Here is a 19,009-nt window from a genome sequence, read left to right on the forward strand (position 1 = left end):
GGGAGCCCGGCGTGAGCGGATGACCCCGCGCGCCCCCGGGCCGAGGGCGTTGCGGTCTGCGAGCCGGCCGGGAGCAGGTGCACACGCCCCTCCGCGGCGGCCGCGGGCGCTGGCCTAGGAGCCGGCGGCGCGAGTGTCATGGAAACACCCAGAGGGTCTGGTGTGATGAATCACACAGAGTAACGTGAAAGTAAGTTCAGAGCTACACGTTTTCCCCAGCCCCAAGGGAGAGAATCCTCCCTTTCTCAGAAAATCAAGCTTTCGTAACAGCCTTTTCTATTCCTTTCATATGCATGCACATTTTTGTAAAGACCCACGAATGCTTTTTTTTTGGGGGGGGGGCTGGAAGCCATTTATCTTCTTTTCTTTCTCATTTCCCTCTTTTTCTTCCGTTTGAATTCAGGGGCATTCTACCTTTGAGTTACACCCCCTAGCCCTTATTTCTTATTTTGAAATAGGGTCTCGCTAAGGTGCTGAGGTTCACCCTAAATTGCTGAGGTTGGCCTTGAACCTGTAGTCTTCCTATCTCTGCCTTCCAAGTACTGAGATTGCTGCCTTGCACACCTGGCTGGAAGCCGATTCTTTGAAATGTAAACCATTAGAGCCGGGCGTGGGGGCGCACCTTGTAATCACAGCATTGGGGAGGTTGAGACCAGGGCATCGCGGTTCGCAGACAGCCTCAGGTACTTAGTGAGGCTCTTTGCAACTCAGTGAGACTCTATTTCCAAATGAAGAATAAAAAATAGGGCTGGGGGTGTAGCTCAGAGGCAGGTGCCCCTAGGTTTCATCCCCAGTACAAAAAAAAAAAAAAAAAAAAAAAAAAAAAAAGAAGAAAGAAAAGAAAAGAAAAAAAGAGTAAAACATTAAAGTGTAAACATCCAGGAAAAGTGCCCTATGTCACTTTGGAAGTTTAGCCTAGGCACCTAATTCCTAATTGTAACCACCTGCACATTCCTTAGCACTAAGGCTATTAGTTATCAGAGATGACTATCCCAGAGACCACGTTAATTTAAAAACTATGAATGAATGCACTTCAAGCTTACTTAAGGGCAAGTTACCAATTTTCTTGAAACATGTATATAATGAATATATACAGGCATTTTCTTTCTTTTATGGTACTGAGGGTGGAACCCAGGGTTTTTTTGTTTGTTTGTTTTTACCTCTGGGCTATACTCCCAGACATATTTTATACTTTATTTGGAAACGGTCTCACTAAGTTGCTGAGAGCCTCACTAAGTAGTTGAGGCTGGCTTCGAACCTGTGCGATCATCCTGTCTCAGTCTCCCAAATTCTGGGATTACATGTGTGTGTCACTATGCCAGGCTATACAGGCATTTTCTTGGCTGTATAAAAATAGAATTTGTTTTTGTGATCTTATTAGCATATTGGTTGTGATATGTATTGGTTTACTTAAATGCTCTTTCTCTTATTTCCCTATTTTTCTTTCATTTAAATTCAGGGGCATTCTATCTTTGAGTTACACCCCTAGCCCTTATTTCAATAGTAAAAGCCAGGTGTGATGGCACATGCTTGTAATCCCAGCGTTTGGGAGGCTGAGACAGGAGGATCACGGTTCCCAGACAGCCTCAGCTACTCAGTGAGGCCCTGCTTCAAAATAAAGAATAAAAAATAAGGCTGGGGGGTGTAACTCGAAGGTAGAATGCCTCTGGATTCCATCACCAGTACCGCAAAAAAAAATTCAGTAATAATAATTGTTTACTTTTTGCATTGTGGAGAGTTTCATGACTTGACATAGTTTATTTAAAAGTTTTCACAGTAATCAGAATCTGCAATTTCTCCTGTTAGTATAGTAAAGCCATCAATGAACAGACAAGATAACTTTCACTGCTGCCTTCTATTTAGATTGCCAAATCCATGATCTCAAATATTTTTATGGGCTATACTTTACAAGGATATTTAGTAACTTTAGAAAAGAATCATTCTACCATTTTTTACTGATGTTGAGTGCACTATAAAATGGCATAAATGAGAATAATGAGCCTTATGTTCCTTTGCCACATAACTGACATTCTGCCAAATATCAGATTAGGTACTTGGCTATTTGGGCCTATGTTGATATAGTTAACTTTATCCCCATGGCTGACTTCAGTTAACTTTACCAAACACACACGTCGTATAATGTTTCATGTAGAAGGCAGCTCATGCCAGGCATGGCAGAGCATGCTTGTAATCTCAGTACTTGGAGGCCAAGTGGAGGACCGCAGGTTCAAGGTCAACCTCAGCTATTTAGCAAGGGGCTCAGCAACTTAGTGAAACCCTGTTTCAAAATAAAGAATAAAAAAATAGGGCTGAGGGTGAGGTAGAATGTCCCTGGATTCAATCTCCAGTACCTAAAAAAAAAAAGACATCTCACCGGTCATTTGTTTTATGTATCAACTCTTTGAAATGAGCATGTGTCCTAACAAGGGGATGAGAAATCCTCTCTTCACCAGTAGAAGACAAAGTGTTTTTGTACACTTCACAAAATTAATGTGGTTACAGGAATTTTTTTGTCAACTACCATTTCCCTGCCACTCTTATTGTGGATGGAGTTGCCCCCTCTGATCAAGTCAAGTATTGTGTGTTTCCAGTCTATCCTAGTAAAAACCCAAACAGCCTCAGCAAGCCTTCACTAACTCCCACCTCCACCTGAAAGATGGGTCATTTGACTTTTTTTTTTTTTTCTGAACTTTGATTGCTCTAGTTTATGACTCTTGGCCTCAGACCATCTTCCCTGTTGTGGAGTTGTGTGTCCTTGTCATCTGACTCTGCTGCACACACACACACCCTTCCCTCCGCTCCTTAGATACATACACACATCCCGCACCGGCTGTTCTTTCTCCTATTTGGAAAAGATTAAAAGAGAAAAAAAGAGAAATGCTCATCCATTCATCCTTCTGTGGATTTTTTTTTAAGGTAGGGTTACAGATTTATATTGAATTTTTTTGTTTGTTTTATTTTTGGTACTGAAGATTAAACCCAGAGGCTTTCTACCTCAAAGCTACACCACTAGTCTTATTTTATGTTTTATTTGAAAACAGGGTCTCTAGATTACTGAGAAGTTCATTAAATTGCTGAAGCTGGCCTTGAACCTTCGATCCTCCTGTCTCAGCCATACAAGTACTGGGATTACAGGCTTGCACCACCACACCTGGCTCTTGAATTATTTTTATTGGAAACTGAAATTCTGTTAAAAGTAAAATACCTTTATAAAATTATATAAATGTTTGTCAGGCGTGGTGGCACACACTTGTACTCCTAGTACTTGGTAGGCTGAGGCAGGAAGATCGCAGGTTTGCTGCCAACCTCAGCTTCATAGGCCCTTGCAAAATTAGTGAGACCCTGTTTCAAAATAAACAATAAAAAATAGTGCTGGGGGCATAGCTTAGGTAGAATGCCCCTGGGTTCAATCTCTAGTACCACAAAAAAAATTTATATAAATGTTTATTTTAGATAAAATTGACACTTGGATTCTGAAGCTTTAATGACTCTTGTTCAGTCCTCACATGTCATATTTAATCTGATAACTAATTTTTTTCTGTACTTCATCATTTATATTATCATTGGTTCCACAATTGCTGCTATTTCTTTTTAATCTGTTGAACTAAAATACTATATTTAGGTATTTTTTTTTCTAGCAATCTTTCAGGACGATTGATTTTTAAAATATAGAAATAAGCCAGGCGTGGTGGCGCACGCTTGTAATCTCAGCATTCGGGAGGCTGAGACAGGAGGATCATGGTTTACGGACAGCCTCAGCTACTTAGTGAGGCCCTCTGCAACTCAGTGAGACCCTGTTTCAAAATAAAGAATAAAAAATTGGGCAGGGGTGTAGCTCGGAGGTCAAATGCCTCTGGGTTCCATCCCCAGACCTGCAAAAATAAAATAAAATAATAAAATATAGAAATCAAACTATTTTAAATTTTATAGTTGTTTTGTATTTGCAAAACAATATTATAGTAAACAGCAACAGAAATTACTATTAGACTGTAAAGTTTTAACAAACTAGAAAATATCATTTCTAATTCAGTAATCTCTCTGTAGCTCTTTCCTCTTCTGTTGGCCCAATAGCTTCGAAAACCCCAGTTGTACCTTCTAACATTGAGTTTTTGAAACAAACGGTTGTTGAAACAGTTCTTGCCATTTATTTCCCAGTGTTCCTAAGAATTTATGGATAATCTTAATTTGAATTTTGCACATTTTTTCACTTCTGACTATTGCCATCTATATTTTTAGACTGTTTTGCTTCAGAGCTCTCTGTATTTTGGGATTATGGATCGTCACGTTCCCATGCATGCTTTACCTGAAGAAATCCAAAAGGTATGGGATTTAACTAATATTAGAAGCATTGTAACAACTTTGAAAGGCAGGAGAGTGACTCTTTTTTAGAGCTTTTATATTGATTTTGCTCACAGAATCCATAATTAATTGGTATAATGGGAGAGGGGATACTCAAAATGGACAGAATTGTAGAATTCTGTTCAGTGCAAACAATACTTGTTCCTGTAAAAGAAAACAGATACTATAATTCCAGTGTGGTACTTAACAAGATCCCTGGTGGAAAGAAGAACCTAGAAACGTCTCTGCTTGTAACTTTCTATGCTAAATTTTTGTCTCTATATAATATGCTTTTATCTAGGTGAATTTTTGCCATTTACTGTGTGCCAGGCATTATTTTAAGTCCTTTTACATCTATCAACCCATTTAATCTGCCTAACTATTCTTCATAGTTTCTGTTGTTTTCCTTTTTAGTTTACATTTGTCTTCAGGCTATCCATGCATTGTTAATAGAATAATATAAAATGTATATATTTGAAAATGATTAAGTTAAACCTTAAACCTTAGCCATTATTAGTTACACAGACTTTTCGGTAAATCTATAGTCAGCTTTCAATTAACTACCAATTCATTACATTTCAATTAAAAATTACAGTCAGCTGTTGGATGTGTTTTTGTCCACTGTGCGTGTTGCTTTGGGCTGTCTGTTAGCATTACTCATGGCATGGATTTAACCTGATGCCTACTCTTGCTGCCTGTTCTTTGGATTTGTACAAACTGTAACCTAGCAGGAACTCTAAAGGGAGGTCCAGTTACCAGAAAAGGTATTTTAAATCATTGCATCTGATTTTCTTTACCTTTGAAGTTAGGTGTAAAATAGCACAGAGAGTGCTTGGCTCTGTTTTTATTCACCTGATAAATGGTGCTTATATGTGTTTGAAGACATAGACTGTCCTTCCTCTTGCCTGGACGGAGTTTGTTCCATGTGCTCATGTAGGTGTGATAGAAATTAAAAGAAGCAAAGCAAACAAAACAGTCTATAGGAAATAGAACCTGCAGTTCAGATCCCAGTCACCTGATACAGGATATAACATGACATTAATAAACCCTCTACCAGACAGTGTATGATTTAGATAACATCTGTTGTGAGAATGGAGAAAGGGAGGGGAGGAATACTTGGATATGAGGATGGTCAAAGTGGGAGCTTAATGCACGAGGTGGAAAGAGTTGGTTCCTGAAGGCTGAGTGTTTCTGTAGACAGAGGGGAAGGCAGCCTAGGCTGAAGGAACAGGTCTTCCTGGTGAGAAAGCTGGCCATGTTAGAGAATGTTTAAAACATGAGTTTTCAGAATACATAAAATATTCATGGTAATAAGGTTTTTGTGAGAGTTGTAAGTTATTTTTCTCTTGTTTGAAATACTTTAGAAGTAAATTGTTTAAAATATGCTACAACTATGCATTTCATCATTCTGCAGTTGGACTCTAAAGCAGGACTGCCAGGCAGCTGTCAAGACAGTGCAGAGAAGTGGGGATGCCGGGAGGCTCAGCTGCCCGAAGCCCAGGGCAATGTTGCTGGTTGTAGCCCTTGTCCCACTCAGGGTTTAGAATGTAAAGTGAAGTTTTGTACTTTTTTAGACCTACTAGGTACAAATATACAAAAACTATTTGTTACATCTATTATATGCCATACACTGTTCTGGTGCTTGATTATAAAGAAACGAAATGTCTATGTGTATCCCAAAGCTTATAAAATTACAGTATTTTAAGGTAAGTATTTGTGTGGGGAGTGGTGGTGCATGCTTGTAATCCCAGCATTTGGGAGGCTGAGACAGGAGGATCGTGGTTCGCAGACAGCCTTAGCTACTTAGTGAGGCCCTTTGCAACTCAGTGAGAGCTTGTTTCAAAATAAAGAATAAAAACTTGAACTGGGAGTGTAGCTCAAAGGTAGAATGCTTCTGGGTTCCATCCCGAGTACCACACACACAAAAAAGATAAATATTTGTTTTCCATAACTTCTTGCCTGTGTTTCATTTATCTACATTGTCCATATTTAACTTGTGTTATTGTGCAGTTATTGGGCAGTATATCTATTTAGTCAGATTACATACATTACTTCATATAGAATTATGTTAAATACATGGATATACAACTTGAGCATCCATAATCTTAAATCTAAAATGCTCCAAAATCCAAAACCTCTTGAACCCCAGCATGATGCTACAAATAAAAATTCCACACTATGAACCCTTGTGTCAAGTACATATTTATTAAAAATTTTATATAAAAGCTGAGCGTGGTTGCTCACGCTTGTAATCCCAGCTTTCGGGAGGCTTAGACCAGAGGATTGTGGTTCGCGGCCAGCCTCAGCTACTTAGTGAGGCCCTCTGCAACTCAGTGAGACCCAGTTTCAAAATAAAGAATAAAAAATAGGGCAGGGGGTACAGCTCAGAGGTAGAATGCCCTTGAGTTCCATCCCCAGACCTGCAAGAAAAAAAAAGTTATATAAAACTACCTACTGGCTATTTGTATACTTATGTGAAACATAAATGAATAGTATGTTTAGACTTAGGTCCTATCCCAAAAGATACTTCATTATGTATATGTATGTGTATGTATAAGTATATGTGTATGTGTATGTATAAGTGTCTATGTTTAAAAAATCTGTTCTGAAAAAAATCTGAAAGCTGAAATACTTTTGGTCCCAATCATCTCACGAAAGGGGCAATCAGCATGTATAGTTTATAGTGGTAACAGGAATAGTTCAGATTAGAACCCATTCATTTTTTTTTTTTTGTGTGTGTGGGTCTGAGAATGGAACCCAGGGGCATTAAACCTCCAAGCTATACCCCCTGCCCTATTTTTTTATTCTTTAATTTGAAACAGGGTCTCACTTAGTTGCAGAGGGGCCTCACTAAGTAGTTGAGGCTGTCTGCGAACCGAACCGTGATCCTCTTGTCTCAGCTTCCTGAATGCTGAGATTATAAGCATGGGCCACCACGCCCGGCTTTAGAACCCATTCATTTTTAAGGTGAAGAAAAGAAACATTGTCCTAATTGATAAGTAAAATAAAAAATTAAATGCGAGTAAAATAAAAATAATGTGCATACGGCGGAGTGTGAAAAACACGAGAGAGGTCCGGTACACATGGCATGTAAAGTTTTAATGGCACGGCTCTCCCGGGGATCAGGGCGAGGCACCGTGGAGCCCGCGCGCCTGTCCGAAGCTTGAGGACGCGGGCTCTCCTTTTAAAGGCATGCATCTCGCGAGATGGGGGTTTACTCGCGGGAATGCCCAATTCTCGCGGGGTTTCAGCCCCTCCCTTGCCCTGCAGGTCATGTGACACAAAGTCACATGAGTGCAGGACCCAACTTAACATTCCGGCCTTTTGATGGTAGGGATAATGGATGACGATTGGACCCTCTAGCTTCTTCCTGCTGTCAAGGGGCGTCGTCAGGGGCCCCAGGCCGGGAGGAGTCGGGAGTTCAGTCCCCCAGAAGGGGGTGCAGGTGGGTGCATAGCTGCAGTGCGAATTGGAGGTTACCCTGGACAGCTTAGTGATGTGCGCTTGAGGAGGCTTGAACAGGCAAGGGCTGCGGCTCATCCTTTTCCAAGGGCACTGTTCCAGTGGCCCTCCTGGCCGCACGCCGGGCACAGTCTGATTGGTGGGCGTGGCTTTGCCCCACTTCAGGCAGGCTCCTGGAGGTAGTTGTTGCAGTCCTCCACACCTAGGTGGCGCTCCAGGGGGCTGAGCCGCCACCGCCAGCCAAAGGGCAGCTACCAGGGATCTGTTTTTTGGCAAAGTCAAGAGTGTACGCTCCATCTCCGCCTGTTTCTCTCTGGAATTAAAACTTAGATGCTATGTTAAGGTTCTGTCAGCTGCGACGGACCTATACTCACAAAGAGCACGTCCCGAGATGGGTGTCTAGCAAGAATGGCAACGCGGACTCCGCACGGGCAGACAGAGAGTGTCGCCCCAGCCCCGGCCTGTCGTTTCCCGCAGCACCTAGGGCGCGCCCGAGCGGGCCACCCAGCAAAATTGCAGTCTGGCGCAGGCCAAGATGGTGACTGTGACATCACCAGGCAGTGACTATGCGCCATCACAAAATGGCAGCTGGCAGGAAAATAAATGGAAGCTGATGGGGGAGAGCATTTGGAGGGATACCAGACCACTTAGAAAAGTTCCTAACTGTTCCTGGGCCACTGCAACCCATTTCCCAACTTGTATCAAGGCAGACAGGCTCTCAGGGCATCTGCTAGTATAAAGGTTCGACTTCCCATAATTGGTTCACGGGCGGAAACGAAGAACAGGAAATGGGCGTCCCCAAATTCCCTGCTCAATCGTTCGGAAACAGAGGTTAAGAGATAGGGAAGAACGTCTTCATTCCTTCTCAAAACCGGAGGATGACCTGGTCATCCACAGGGTGGTCCCAGTGGACCGGGGGACAATGGGTCACCAAGCGCTTGGATTTTTGGGTCCCAGTGGACCGGAAGACCCAAGTCCGGAACCCGCTAACCAAGGGAAGGAGGCAGTTTACCGGAGTGAAGTGTTGCCAGCCAGCGCTGGCTGAGACAGAAGCGCTGAGAAGCTGCTGGGAGCGTGGTGGAGCTGGGGCGCATGGATGCCGGTGGCTGGTGTGGACGGCACTGGCGGCTGGCGCAGGTGGGATCAGTGGGGGTGCGCAGGCGGCATGGCTTGCCGGGCAGGCGGCGTGGAGACAAAATGGCTTCCAGGCACGCGCCAGACGCTGAGGCTGGGCCCCGAGGAGCACCGCCAGTGAGCCTGGCTCGGGGCGGGTGGGGCAAACTGGCCAGAGGTCCCGGCGGTGACCGGAGAACCAAGCTGGAACGGTGCTTTAGGAGGTCCAAGCGGCAGGCAGAGGTCCTGGCCCGTGCAGGAGGTAGTCCACGCAGGCACGGGGCGGCAGCGGCGGCAGTGGTGGGAGCAACGCCTGCAAGCGGAGCGCTGGTGTGGGACCTCACAGTCGAGCTGCTGGCGGGTTGGAGAGTCCGGGGCTCAAAAAGAGAGTAAAAATAAAAAGAGAAAACAGAAAAAAAAAAAAAAGGAAAAAAAATGGGGAGGGACCCAAGAGTTCTCCCAGTTCGGCACCAAATGATAAGTAAAATAAAAAATTAAATGCGAGTAAAATAAAAATAATGTGCATACGGCGGAGTGTGAAAAACACGAGAGAGGTCCGGTACACATGGCATGTAAAGTTTTAATGGCACGGCTCTCCCGGGGATCAGGGCGAGGCACCGTGGAGCCCGCGCGCCTGTCCGAAGCTTGAGGACGCGGGCTCTCCTTTTAAAGGCATGCATCTCGCGAGATGGGGGTTTACTCGCGGGAATGCCCAATTCTCGCGGGGTTTCAGCCCATCCCTTGCCCTGCAGGTCATGTGACACAAAGTCACATGAGTGCAGGACCCAACTTAACACTAATGGCTTGGGAAATGTGTGCCATATCTTTATTGGGGGTAAAAGACCTTGAGGTAGGTAGATCAGTGACGGTGTGGTCGTCCAAACCCTCCTCACCCCCCCCATTCTTTCTTATTCTTCTGTTAACTTTTTGTATTTCTTTGTAAGCTCATGTATCTTTATACAGAAGCTCTTAATTCCCCCACCCCTTTTTTCTGCTTCTCCTTTTCTTTTTCTGAATATAGGCAAGGAAGGTTAGTGTAGAAATCAGAGAGGAGAAAGTAAGGGGCGCCTTTCCTTCTCTTTCTGTTCTTTGGCTATGTGATATGGATGGTTGCTACATCAGAGTGTGACATGACTCGACTACGTCATACTATTAATAGCAAGATGAACAGGTAGCAGAGAGAGGAGAATTGCAAGGAAACATGAATGTGGTGAGGGAGATGGCTATCAAAAACATGGAGAAGGAGGATGGAGACAATACGCTAAAGTTAGAGAATCCATTGCCTGCATAAAGGCAAAGATTATTTAATCATCTTCCCCTGGTCTCATCTCCTGAGGGAGTATTAGGGAAGAAGGAATAAGATCATCTTTGACTTTCGTTCTTGGGTCTTTTTTTTTATCATAATTTCTCACTGAGCACAGAACACTTCTCAGACTTCTATCTCTTTAAGTGGCAGAAAATGTAAAAGAGGCCCTCTGGCTGGACAGAGTGGCCACTCATCCCTTTGTCTGCTGCTGGACTCTGCATTTTACTTCTGGATGTACTTGGGCTACATCTGCAAATCTGCTCTCTCTCTAGGTTGAGCTGATATTTGTCTCTCCCTGGCTTTAGATAATCAGCAGTGTTGTTAGAATTTTCACCCAGTATTCTGAAAACAGAATGCAGTACAGTTCTGTGTTTAAAACTAACAGGTCAGCCGAGTGATAATTCTGTATCTACTCCCCTCATGAATATCAATCCATTTTAGAAACACATGAGGGCCTCTTTTTAGAAAAAATAAACAATGAATGATTTTTCCTTTTATTGGCTTTGATAGGAGACATATGGAGAAGTTAAACACTAGCAACAGATTAGCAGAAAAATAAGTTTGCACAGGCAAAATTGATCTCTTGGTTTTAAAAGTGGTGACAAAAATCAGACTTTTTATAGAATTTAGCTTTTGGAGATCTTTATTACAACAGGACACAAAGTAAAATAAAGAGAACAGAATTGTTTATTTTGCAAAACAGAAGTGGCAATGCAAGGATTGGAGAGCATGCTGTTCTTTCTGGGATAGCAGTCCTTTTCCCCAGCAGTAACAGCTCATTTTGTCCTGTTTCAGTAATTTTAGTACTTTGGAACTTTGAAATTTATTCAGAATAACAGTTTTATATTTCCAAGCACAGATTGTCATTGCCAGAAAAAATAAACTTAATTTTCCAGGTCATTTTGGGCCACTGTGGCTAGGTTCAGATTTTGTGTCGAGTTGGAGTAGAAGAAAAAGAAAATAGAAAATGGCCATAGAAATGTTTGAATGAGCATTCTAGAAAGTAGAGATGATATGCGTGTGTGTGTATGTGTGTTTGTGTGTGTGATGTGTTTTTAAGCAATTATAGTTTCAAAACCTTATACAAAAAAGAAGAAGCTGTGTTGATTGTACATCAAATATTCTGATCCAGAGTAGTTCATTAGAAGCCAGGCGTGGTGGTGCTTGCCTCTAATCCCAGTATTTGGGAGGCTGGGATAGGAGGATTACAGATTCGAAGTCAGCCTCAGTAATTTTAAAGAAGTCCTCAGCAACTTAGGGAGACCCTATTTCAAAATAAAAAGGCTGGGGTTATAGCTTGGAGGTAGAATGCCCCTGGGTTCAATCCCCACTATCTATCTATATATATATATATACTAAAGTAATTCATTAGGAAAAACAGGTTTGGTTTTGGTTTCAAAATAATCATGAATCTTGAAAAATTTGTCAGTGGTTAAAATACTCGTTCTGATTGGTCATAGAACATTATAGAGTTTGCTAAGGTTATATTTCCTAATAGAAATATAGGTATTGGAGGAAATGTATTTTGGAAGCATATTTAAGTATATCTAAGTATATAACATATATTATAGAACTAGCATTGGGATACTGCTCTATAAAATATCTTTTTGGATTTATACCTTCTATTTTAATTCTTGATTAATTTTTTATAATTTTAAATTAAAACTTATTTTGAGATGATTATAGATTCCCATGCATTTGTACCAGATAATACCTTGTATCCTTTTTCCAGATTTTCCTGTGATAACATTTGGCAAAACTACAGTACAGTATTACAACCAGGATATTGATAATTGATGCAGTACAATGATTCCTCCTGTCCTTTTATAGCCATATTTGCCTTAACTTTTCTAACCCTTTCCTCCCTCCAATCCATGGCCCTTGACAACTATTGCTTTGATGTCCAGTAGCTTTGCCATTTCAAGAATGTTCTATAAATAGAGTCATGTAGTGGGTCACCTTTGGGATTAGTGTTTTTCATTCAGTAAGTCCTTGGTACTTCATTCAGTTGCTGTTGTATCAGTGGTTTATTCATTTTTATTACAAAGTAGTATTTCCATGTTAGGAACACACCAGTTTGTTAAATCATTCACCTGTTGCAGAGCATGTGTCCCCCCCCCCCCCAGGTTTTGGCTGTTATATATAAATCTGCTATAAACATTCATTTATGTGAACATATGTCTTCATTTTCCTAGGATAAATCCCAAGAGTTTAATTGCCAGTTCAGTGGCAGTTCCATGTTTAGTTCTTTAAGACACTGTTACATTAAGTTTTCCAGAGTGTCTGTACCATAATACATCTCATCCGCTATGAGTGATCCAGTTTCTTCACATTTTACCAGCATTTGACGTTGCCACTAGTGTGCAGTGATATCTCGCTGTGGTTTTAATTTGCATTTTTCTTATGGATGGTAATGTTGAATATTTTTTCATGTGCTTATCTGTATATTCTTTAAGATGAAATGTCTTTTTATGAGTCTTTTGCCCATTTATAGTTGGATTAAAAAGAAACTCTTGGCTTTTGAGAATTCTTTATATACTCTCTTGACCTTGAGAATTCTTTAATGTAGGTACTGGCCAGATACAAAGCCTAAAAATATTTTCTCCTGGTCTCTAACTTTTCATCATTTTTCACAGTTTTTTTTTTTTTTTCGGTACTGGGAATAGAACCCAGGGACATTTTACCTCCAAGATACACCCCCTGCCCTGTTTTTTATTCTTTAATTTGAAACAGGGTCTCACTAAGTTGCAGAGGGCCTCACTAAATAGCTAAGGCTGTCCGTAAACCGCGATCCTCCAGTCTCAGTTTCTTGAATGCTGGGATTACAAGTGTGTGTGTGCCACCACGCCCGGTGTTTCACAGGTGTTTGTTTGTTTGATTTTTTTTGCTTTTATTTTATTATTTATTTATTTCTATTTCTATTTTTTAATTTTTAATTTATTTTATATGTATATATTTTTATTGGTGCATTGTAGTCATACATCACATTGGAATACAAGACTTGTGAGGATATACAAGCATACATCATCCAATTAGCCTTTATCCAATCCCCATCCTGTTCCCTCCCCCTCCCTGGATCCCATGCTTGATTGGTGATTAACTTTGATACCTTTATTTACGTACATCATGAGTTTTAAAGAGATTCCATCCTCCCCCATCCCATCCCCTCTGATTGGTCACCTTAATTGCACCTTTATAGGGCCCTTTCTTCAACTAGATCTCCTCCTATTACCCATTTCTTCCTAGTTTTTGCATATTAGGGAAAGCATCTGATTTTTTATTTTCTGTGATATTTCTCTGTGTATGCCGCTTTGCAAGTTCTGATCCCACTCTTGACAGCCCCGGCACTGGCCTGGCCACCTGGCAGACTCTGATCCCAGCCTTGCTGGCTCCAGCACAGGCCTTGCCTCATGGTATCCCCCGATCCTGGTCTTGCTGGCCCCAGCACCAGCCTCACCCCTCGGCAGGCTCCGATCCTGGCCTCAGAGGCCCCAGCACCGGCCTTGCCTCACGGCAGGCTCCGATCCTGGCCTTGCTGGCCCTGGCACCAGCCTAACCCCTCGGCAGGCTCCGATCCCGGCCTTGCTGGCCCTGGCACCGGCCTAACCCCTTGGCAGGCTCCAATCCCGGCTTCGGAGTCCCCAGCACCAGCCTTGCCTCACGGCAGGCTCTGATTCCGGTCTCGCTGGCCTTGACACTGGCCTAACCCCTCGGCAGGTTCCGATCCCAGCCTCGGAGGCCCCAGCACCAGGTTTGCCTCACGGTGTGCTCTGATCCCAGCCTCACTGCCCCAGCACCAGCCTCACCCCTCGGCAGGCTCTGATCATGGTCCTGGAGGCCCCAGCACGGACCTTGCTTCACGGCAGGCTCCGATCCTGGCCTTGCTGGTTCCATCACCGTTCCAGCACCAGTCTAACCCCTCGGCAAGCTCTGATCCCATCCTCGGAGGCCCCAGCACCGGCCTTGCCTCACGGCAGGCTCCGATCCTGGCCTCGCTAGCCCTGGCACCAGCCTAACCCCTTGGCAGGCTCCGATCCTGGCCTCAGATGCCCCCACACCGGCCTTGCCTCATGGCGGGTTCCAATCCCAGCCTCACTGGCCCCAGCACTGGCCTCACCCTTCGGCAGGCTCTGATCCCGGCTCAGAGGCCCCAGCTCTGGCATTGTGTCATGGCAGGCCTAACCCCTCGGCAGGCTCCGATCTTGGCCTCGCTGGCCCCGGCACCAGCCTAACCCCTCGGCAGGCTCTGATCTCAGCCTCACTGGCCTTTTTTATTTTTAATTTTATCAGTGCATTGTAGTCAAACATCTTAATGGAGTACAATATGGTAGAGGAATACATGCACACATCACTCATTTAGCCCTTCCCCAGTGCCCACCATTCTCTCCCTGCTCACAAGGATTTTTTCAAGGTTAACATTTTGTATTGCACTCACTCTTATCTTTGTGGAATAGTTTATGGTTCTTTTTTCCTTATTCAAGCTCAAAAAGCCAGAGTGGGGTAGGAAGAAAAAGGAGATACAAGTTTTGGAGCAGAGAATGATTCAGTTGGACAATAGGAGAGTACTCAGCACCTTTTCTAGTTGAATTACAGTTAGGAACTCTGGAAAGGATCTGAAACCTAATTTAGCCTTTTAAGTAGCTTATGTGATTTTATATTAAGTAATTATTATTTTATTTTATTTTATTTATTTTTTTGGTGGTACTGGAGTTCCTGGAAACCCTTCTAACTCCTGTGTACACTCCCAGACCCATTATATTTTTATTTGGAAACAGGGTCTCTTAAGCAAGCCAGGCTGGCTTTGAACCTGTGCAATCCTCATGTCTCTTCCTCCCAAGTGTGGGGATTATAAGCGTGTACCACCATGCCCGGCCAAGTAATTATAATTTTTAAAAGCACCAACCCTGCTTTTTGAAAGTATGCTTTATAATTTATTTTCAGATGATTCTGAATTTGTTTATTATACTTTATTTGATAGTGCCTCTTACAAAGTACATATTGAAGACAGCAAAAACATCCTGCTAATGAAAGCCTCTTTGTCAAGAATGACAGCATATTATTATTTTACTTTCAAAATGAAATGATATAATAGCAAGTTATAAGAATGAAGCACAGATTATGTTTTGCAGAAAAATGGATAACTTTTACTTTATTTGGGAACATACATAAAATGTTTGATATCCTCTCAAGTTTCACAAAAATATCCTAAGTAATTAAAACATACCAGCAGTAAAAATTTTAAAAAGTTATTACTTTTCTGTTTGAAATTTTGCTTACAGAAAATTATTTACAATTTAATAGCTTTGAAAACGTGTGGACAGTATATTTAGCATAGATCATTTAGGGATTCTGGTTATATTAGGTAAAGTTTAAAGACTACTCTTGTGGATCCGCTGTTTTATAATTTTATTGTTTTCTTTCCTAAATCATATGACTATCATGTTTTTTCTTTCTTTTCCGAACATCTAGAAAACCTCTTCTGTAAATGTATTGCTTAACTTCGGCTTTTCTTCCCTTGGTTGCTATGATGAATGTTACCTATTCTAATAGCTTTCATAATGTGAAATTTATACTATTTCTGTTTTTTGCATCAAGCCACAAATATACTCCACCATTAAGAGTTTTCTTTAGATTAAGGGCAGGGCGTTTTGCCAGGTGCAGGGCCAGAACTGTGATTAATAAGTGAAGGTTAAGGATGAAAGTGCTGTGCAGTATACAATATCATTTTCAAATTGACGAGGAGGAACCACAACTCAGGATGGGCAAAGGGATTGCAAGAGAATACCCATCTGCTCTGAATTAGTTCAAGTCTCTCGACCTCAGTGAATTATTTTCCAGGATGACAGTATCTTTGAATGGGATTGTAGAGCCACTCTTGTCTTTGAGGACTTGTAGAAGGATAATGTATAAATGCTGTCCATGTATGAGATGCCCATAAATTACAATCAGCCTAATTTCAATTCCAGACATTTTAGAATGCGCAATTAAAGGATGTTTTTTGAAGATACATTAGTAAAAATAGTAACTCTTTGACTACTTTTATCCGCATTAAGAGCATATAGGCCTTGTCATTTCATTTTTTGTAGGGTTGTTGGATTTAGAAACTAATAAATATGGATTTTATGAAGAAATTTGATAAAGTTTATCATAATATCCCTGAAGAAAGTGTGAATAATTTTAGGTTGTTTATGAAGGTAATGGAGTAGTTTAATAATTAGGTGAAGAATTATACCTGAAATATGCTGAGTCACAAATCAATATCAACAAAGGTGATAAGACATGATATGAAGTTCTAACTTCAACTTCTTTACCCTCAGCATTTTTTTTTTTTTTTTTTTTTTGTGGTGGTACTGGGGGTGGAACCCAGGGGCTTTCTACCTCCGGGCTATACTCCCAGACCTATTTTTTACTTTATTTGGAAACAGGGTCTCACTAAGTTGCTGAGAGCCTCACTAAGCAGCCGAGGCTGGCCTTGAACCTGTGCAATCCTCCTGTCTCAGCCTCCCAAGCACTGGGATTACAAGCATGCGCCACCATGCCTGGCTACATTCAGCATTTTTAAATCAAAGATTTAGATGGATAAAATGACTTGTAAGGATAAAATTTCCAAAAGCACAAAGCTTAAGAATTTTCTGGATACCAAACTAAAGGTTAAGTCTAAGATATATATTTCATATGATCTCTGGTATATTTATATATGTTTATATGTATATATAACATATGTATATATATTTGAATCTAAGATAATATAAGATATTAATATGTATATACATTTACATTTATAGTTCTGTTCTTATAGCTGAAAAGTCAGATGGTTACATAATAGAATGGAAAGTTTTGGTTGCAAGAAACAGGTAGCTTAAAAGGGAAAAGAGAAAATAGTTGAAGAAGATTGGGCTTGGATCCCAAAGAACAGTTAGACAGACAGATCTCAAGAGGGACTAAGGTGAGGATCTGGAAAGACCTGCGATGAGACAGTGGCTGGTTCCATTTTGTGCTCTCGCCCTGTAGCAGTGTCTTTGGCTCAGCTTTTGTGTATGTTTCTGCTCCTCCCCTCTTACTCCTCCAGTGTCTTACTCTGTGCCATACTCTCTGTCTTTTGCATAACTCTTCCCTCTTATGGCTGCTGCAGAGGTGACCTAAATGCCCGACTCTTCAACACTTCGAGGCCTAGTTGGCTTATCCTAGCCGAGACCTTGACTCCTTTGGGCCCAGTCAACCATGGTTAGTTTGAATAAAGTCTTGATCACATTACCAAACAGAGCAGCCAGGATTGTGGAATGTAGTGGGAAAAAAGTGATTGGATGTTCAGTATAAGACAGGAGTTTGTACTGGAGTGTTTTGTTTTTAGAGAAAACAGAAGTATTATTTAACATAAAAGCCAGTTATAGTATGTAATAGCAACATAAAATTGCTAAAAAATACAAAAGACCGATATATTCTAAGGTTATATTAGAAGATATTACTAATACTATTACTAACGAGACATTAGAATAAGGAAAGTTTGAGTCCTCTCTTACTCTGTTTTAATAAAACCAACCGCACTGAACTATTTCTGAAAATCATACTTTGTGCTTCAGTCAGCTTTTCTGTCACTGTAATCAAAATTCTGACAAAATAAAACCTAGAGGAGGAAGGTTCATTTGGCTCAGTTTTAAAGGTTCAACCCACAGATGGCCAGCCCCAAGGCAGAAACTGTGGGAACAAGGCCTGGTCGAGGGAGGCCACTCAACTCACCACAGCCGGAAGAGAGGATCAGGGACAGACACAGTTGCCAAGACCACTCCCCCAGTGACCACCTCCTCCAGCCAGGCTCCCTCCTGGACCTTCCCAAGTTGGGGACCATGTTCACAACACACGATCTTCTGAGGAGGGATCTGACACCCACACCATGACACTTTGAAGCATATGGAACAGTGGAATAAGTTTGGAGAAAATGATCTAGAATGAGAAAGAAATTCAAAACCACATTTTATGGGAAGTAGCTGAGGGAATTGGAAGTGTTGGTGTGGAAGAGAGAAGGCATTGAATGTTCCTGATAGCCATCTGCAAATATTAGAAAGACTTTTGTGTGAAAGAAGCTGGAGGTTGTTTTGTATGGTTACTAGAACTAGAATTAATGGATGCTTCAGGGAAGCAGGTTCATAGTAAGTGTGGGAGATGATTTCCTGAGACAAAATACTGGTAGGAGACTGAAACAGACTGCTCTGGAAAGTCCCTGGGATGGGACAGTAGAAGCTGAACTACATGTTTACATTGGAATAGCCTCAGACCTGTCCAGAACTTGACCCATCCAGAATATGGACCATTGATACCATTTGTCTTGTATTATAATTTTGATTTTAGAATTATGATTTCTTTCAAGCCTAATGTTTTCTAAATCTATAAATTTGGATTTACTGTTAGAGGATTCATATAATGTTTCACATTTTGTATTATGCTTTTTAATTTGAAGTTTTAAAATGAGCCAAAATTTACTTTATAAAAAATTGTTATCTTCTAACCAACATTTGAGTGATAGCATTGACAGATGCTTTCACTCTTACTACAGGAGCAGATTCTATAGTCTTAAAGGAGGATGCTTTAAGAGTGAATACTTTCTAGCCTGGTGTGGTGGTACACACTTGTAATCCCCGCACTTAGGCTGAGACAGAGGATCACAGGTTTGCGGCCAGCCTCAGCTACTTAGGCCCTCTGCAACTTAGACCCTGTTTGTTTGTTTATTGTGGTACTGGGGATGGAACCCAGAGGCATTCACCTCTGAGATACACCCCTTGCCCTATTCCCTAT

General features: G+C 41.6%; 1 protein-coding gene across 1 annotated transcript in view; it reads left to right on the plus strand.

The window, feature by feature from the left end:
* Positions 1-4,272: 4,272 nt before the first annotated feature.
* LEKR1 (leucine, glutamate and lysine rich 1) overlaps positions 4,273-19,009 on the plus strand; it is a gene marked incomplete at both ends in the record, with an annotated part of 152,594 nt that continues 137,857 nt past the window's right edge. The window contains one exon of the mRNA XM_080696591.1: positions 4,273-4,320. Coding sequence (XP_080552717.1) covers positions 4,273-4,320 — 48 coding nt within the window. The remainder of the gene's footprint in view (positions 4,321-19,009) is intronic.

Source organism: Muscardinus avellanarius (assembly GCF_963383645.1).
Source record: "Muscardinus avellanarius genome assembly, chromosome: 5".
NCBI lineage: Eukaryota > Metazoa > Chordata > Mammalia > Rodentia > Gliridae > Muscardinus > Muscardinus avellanarius.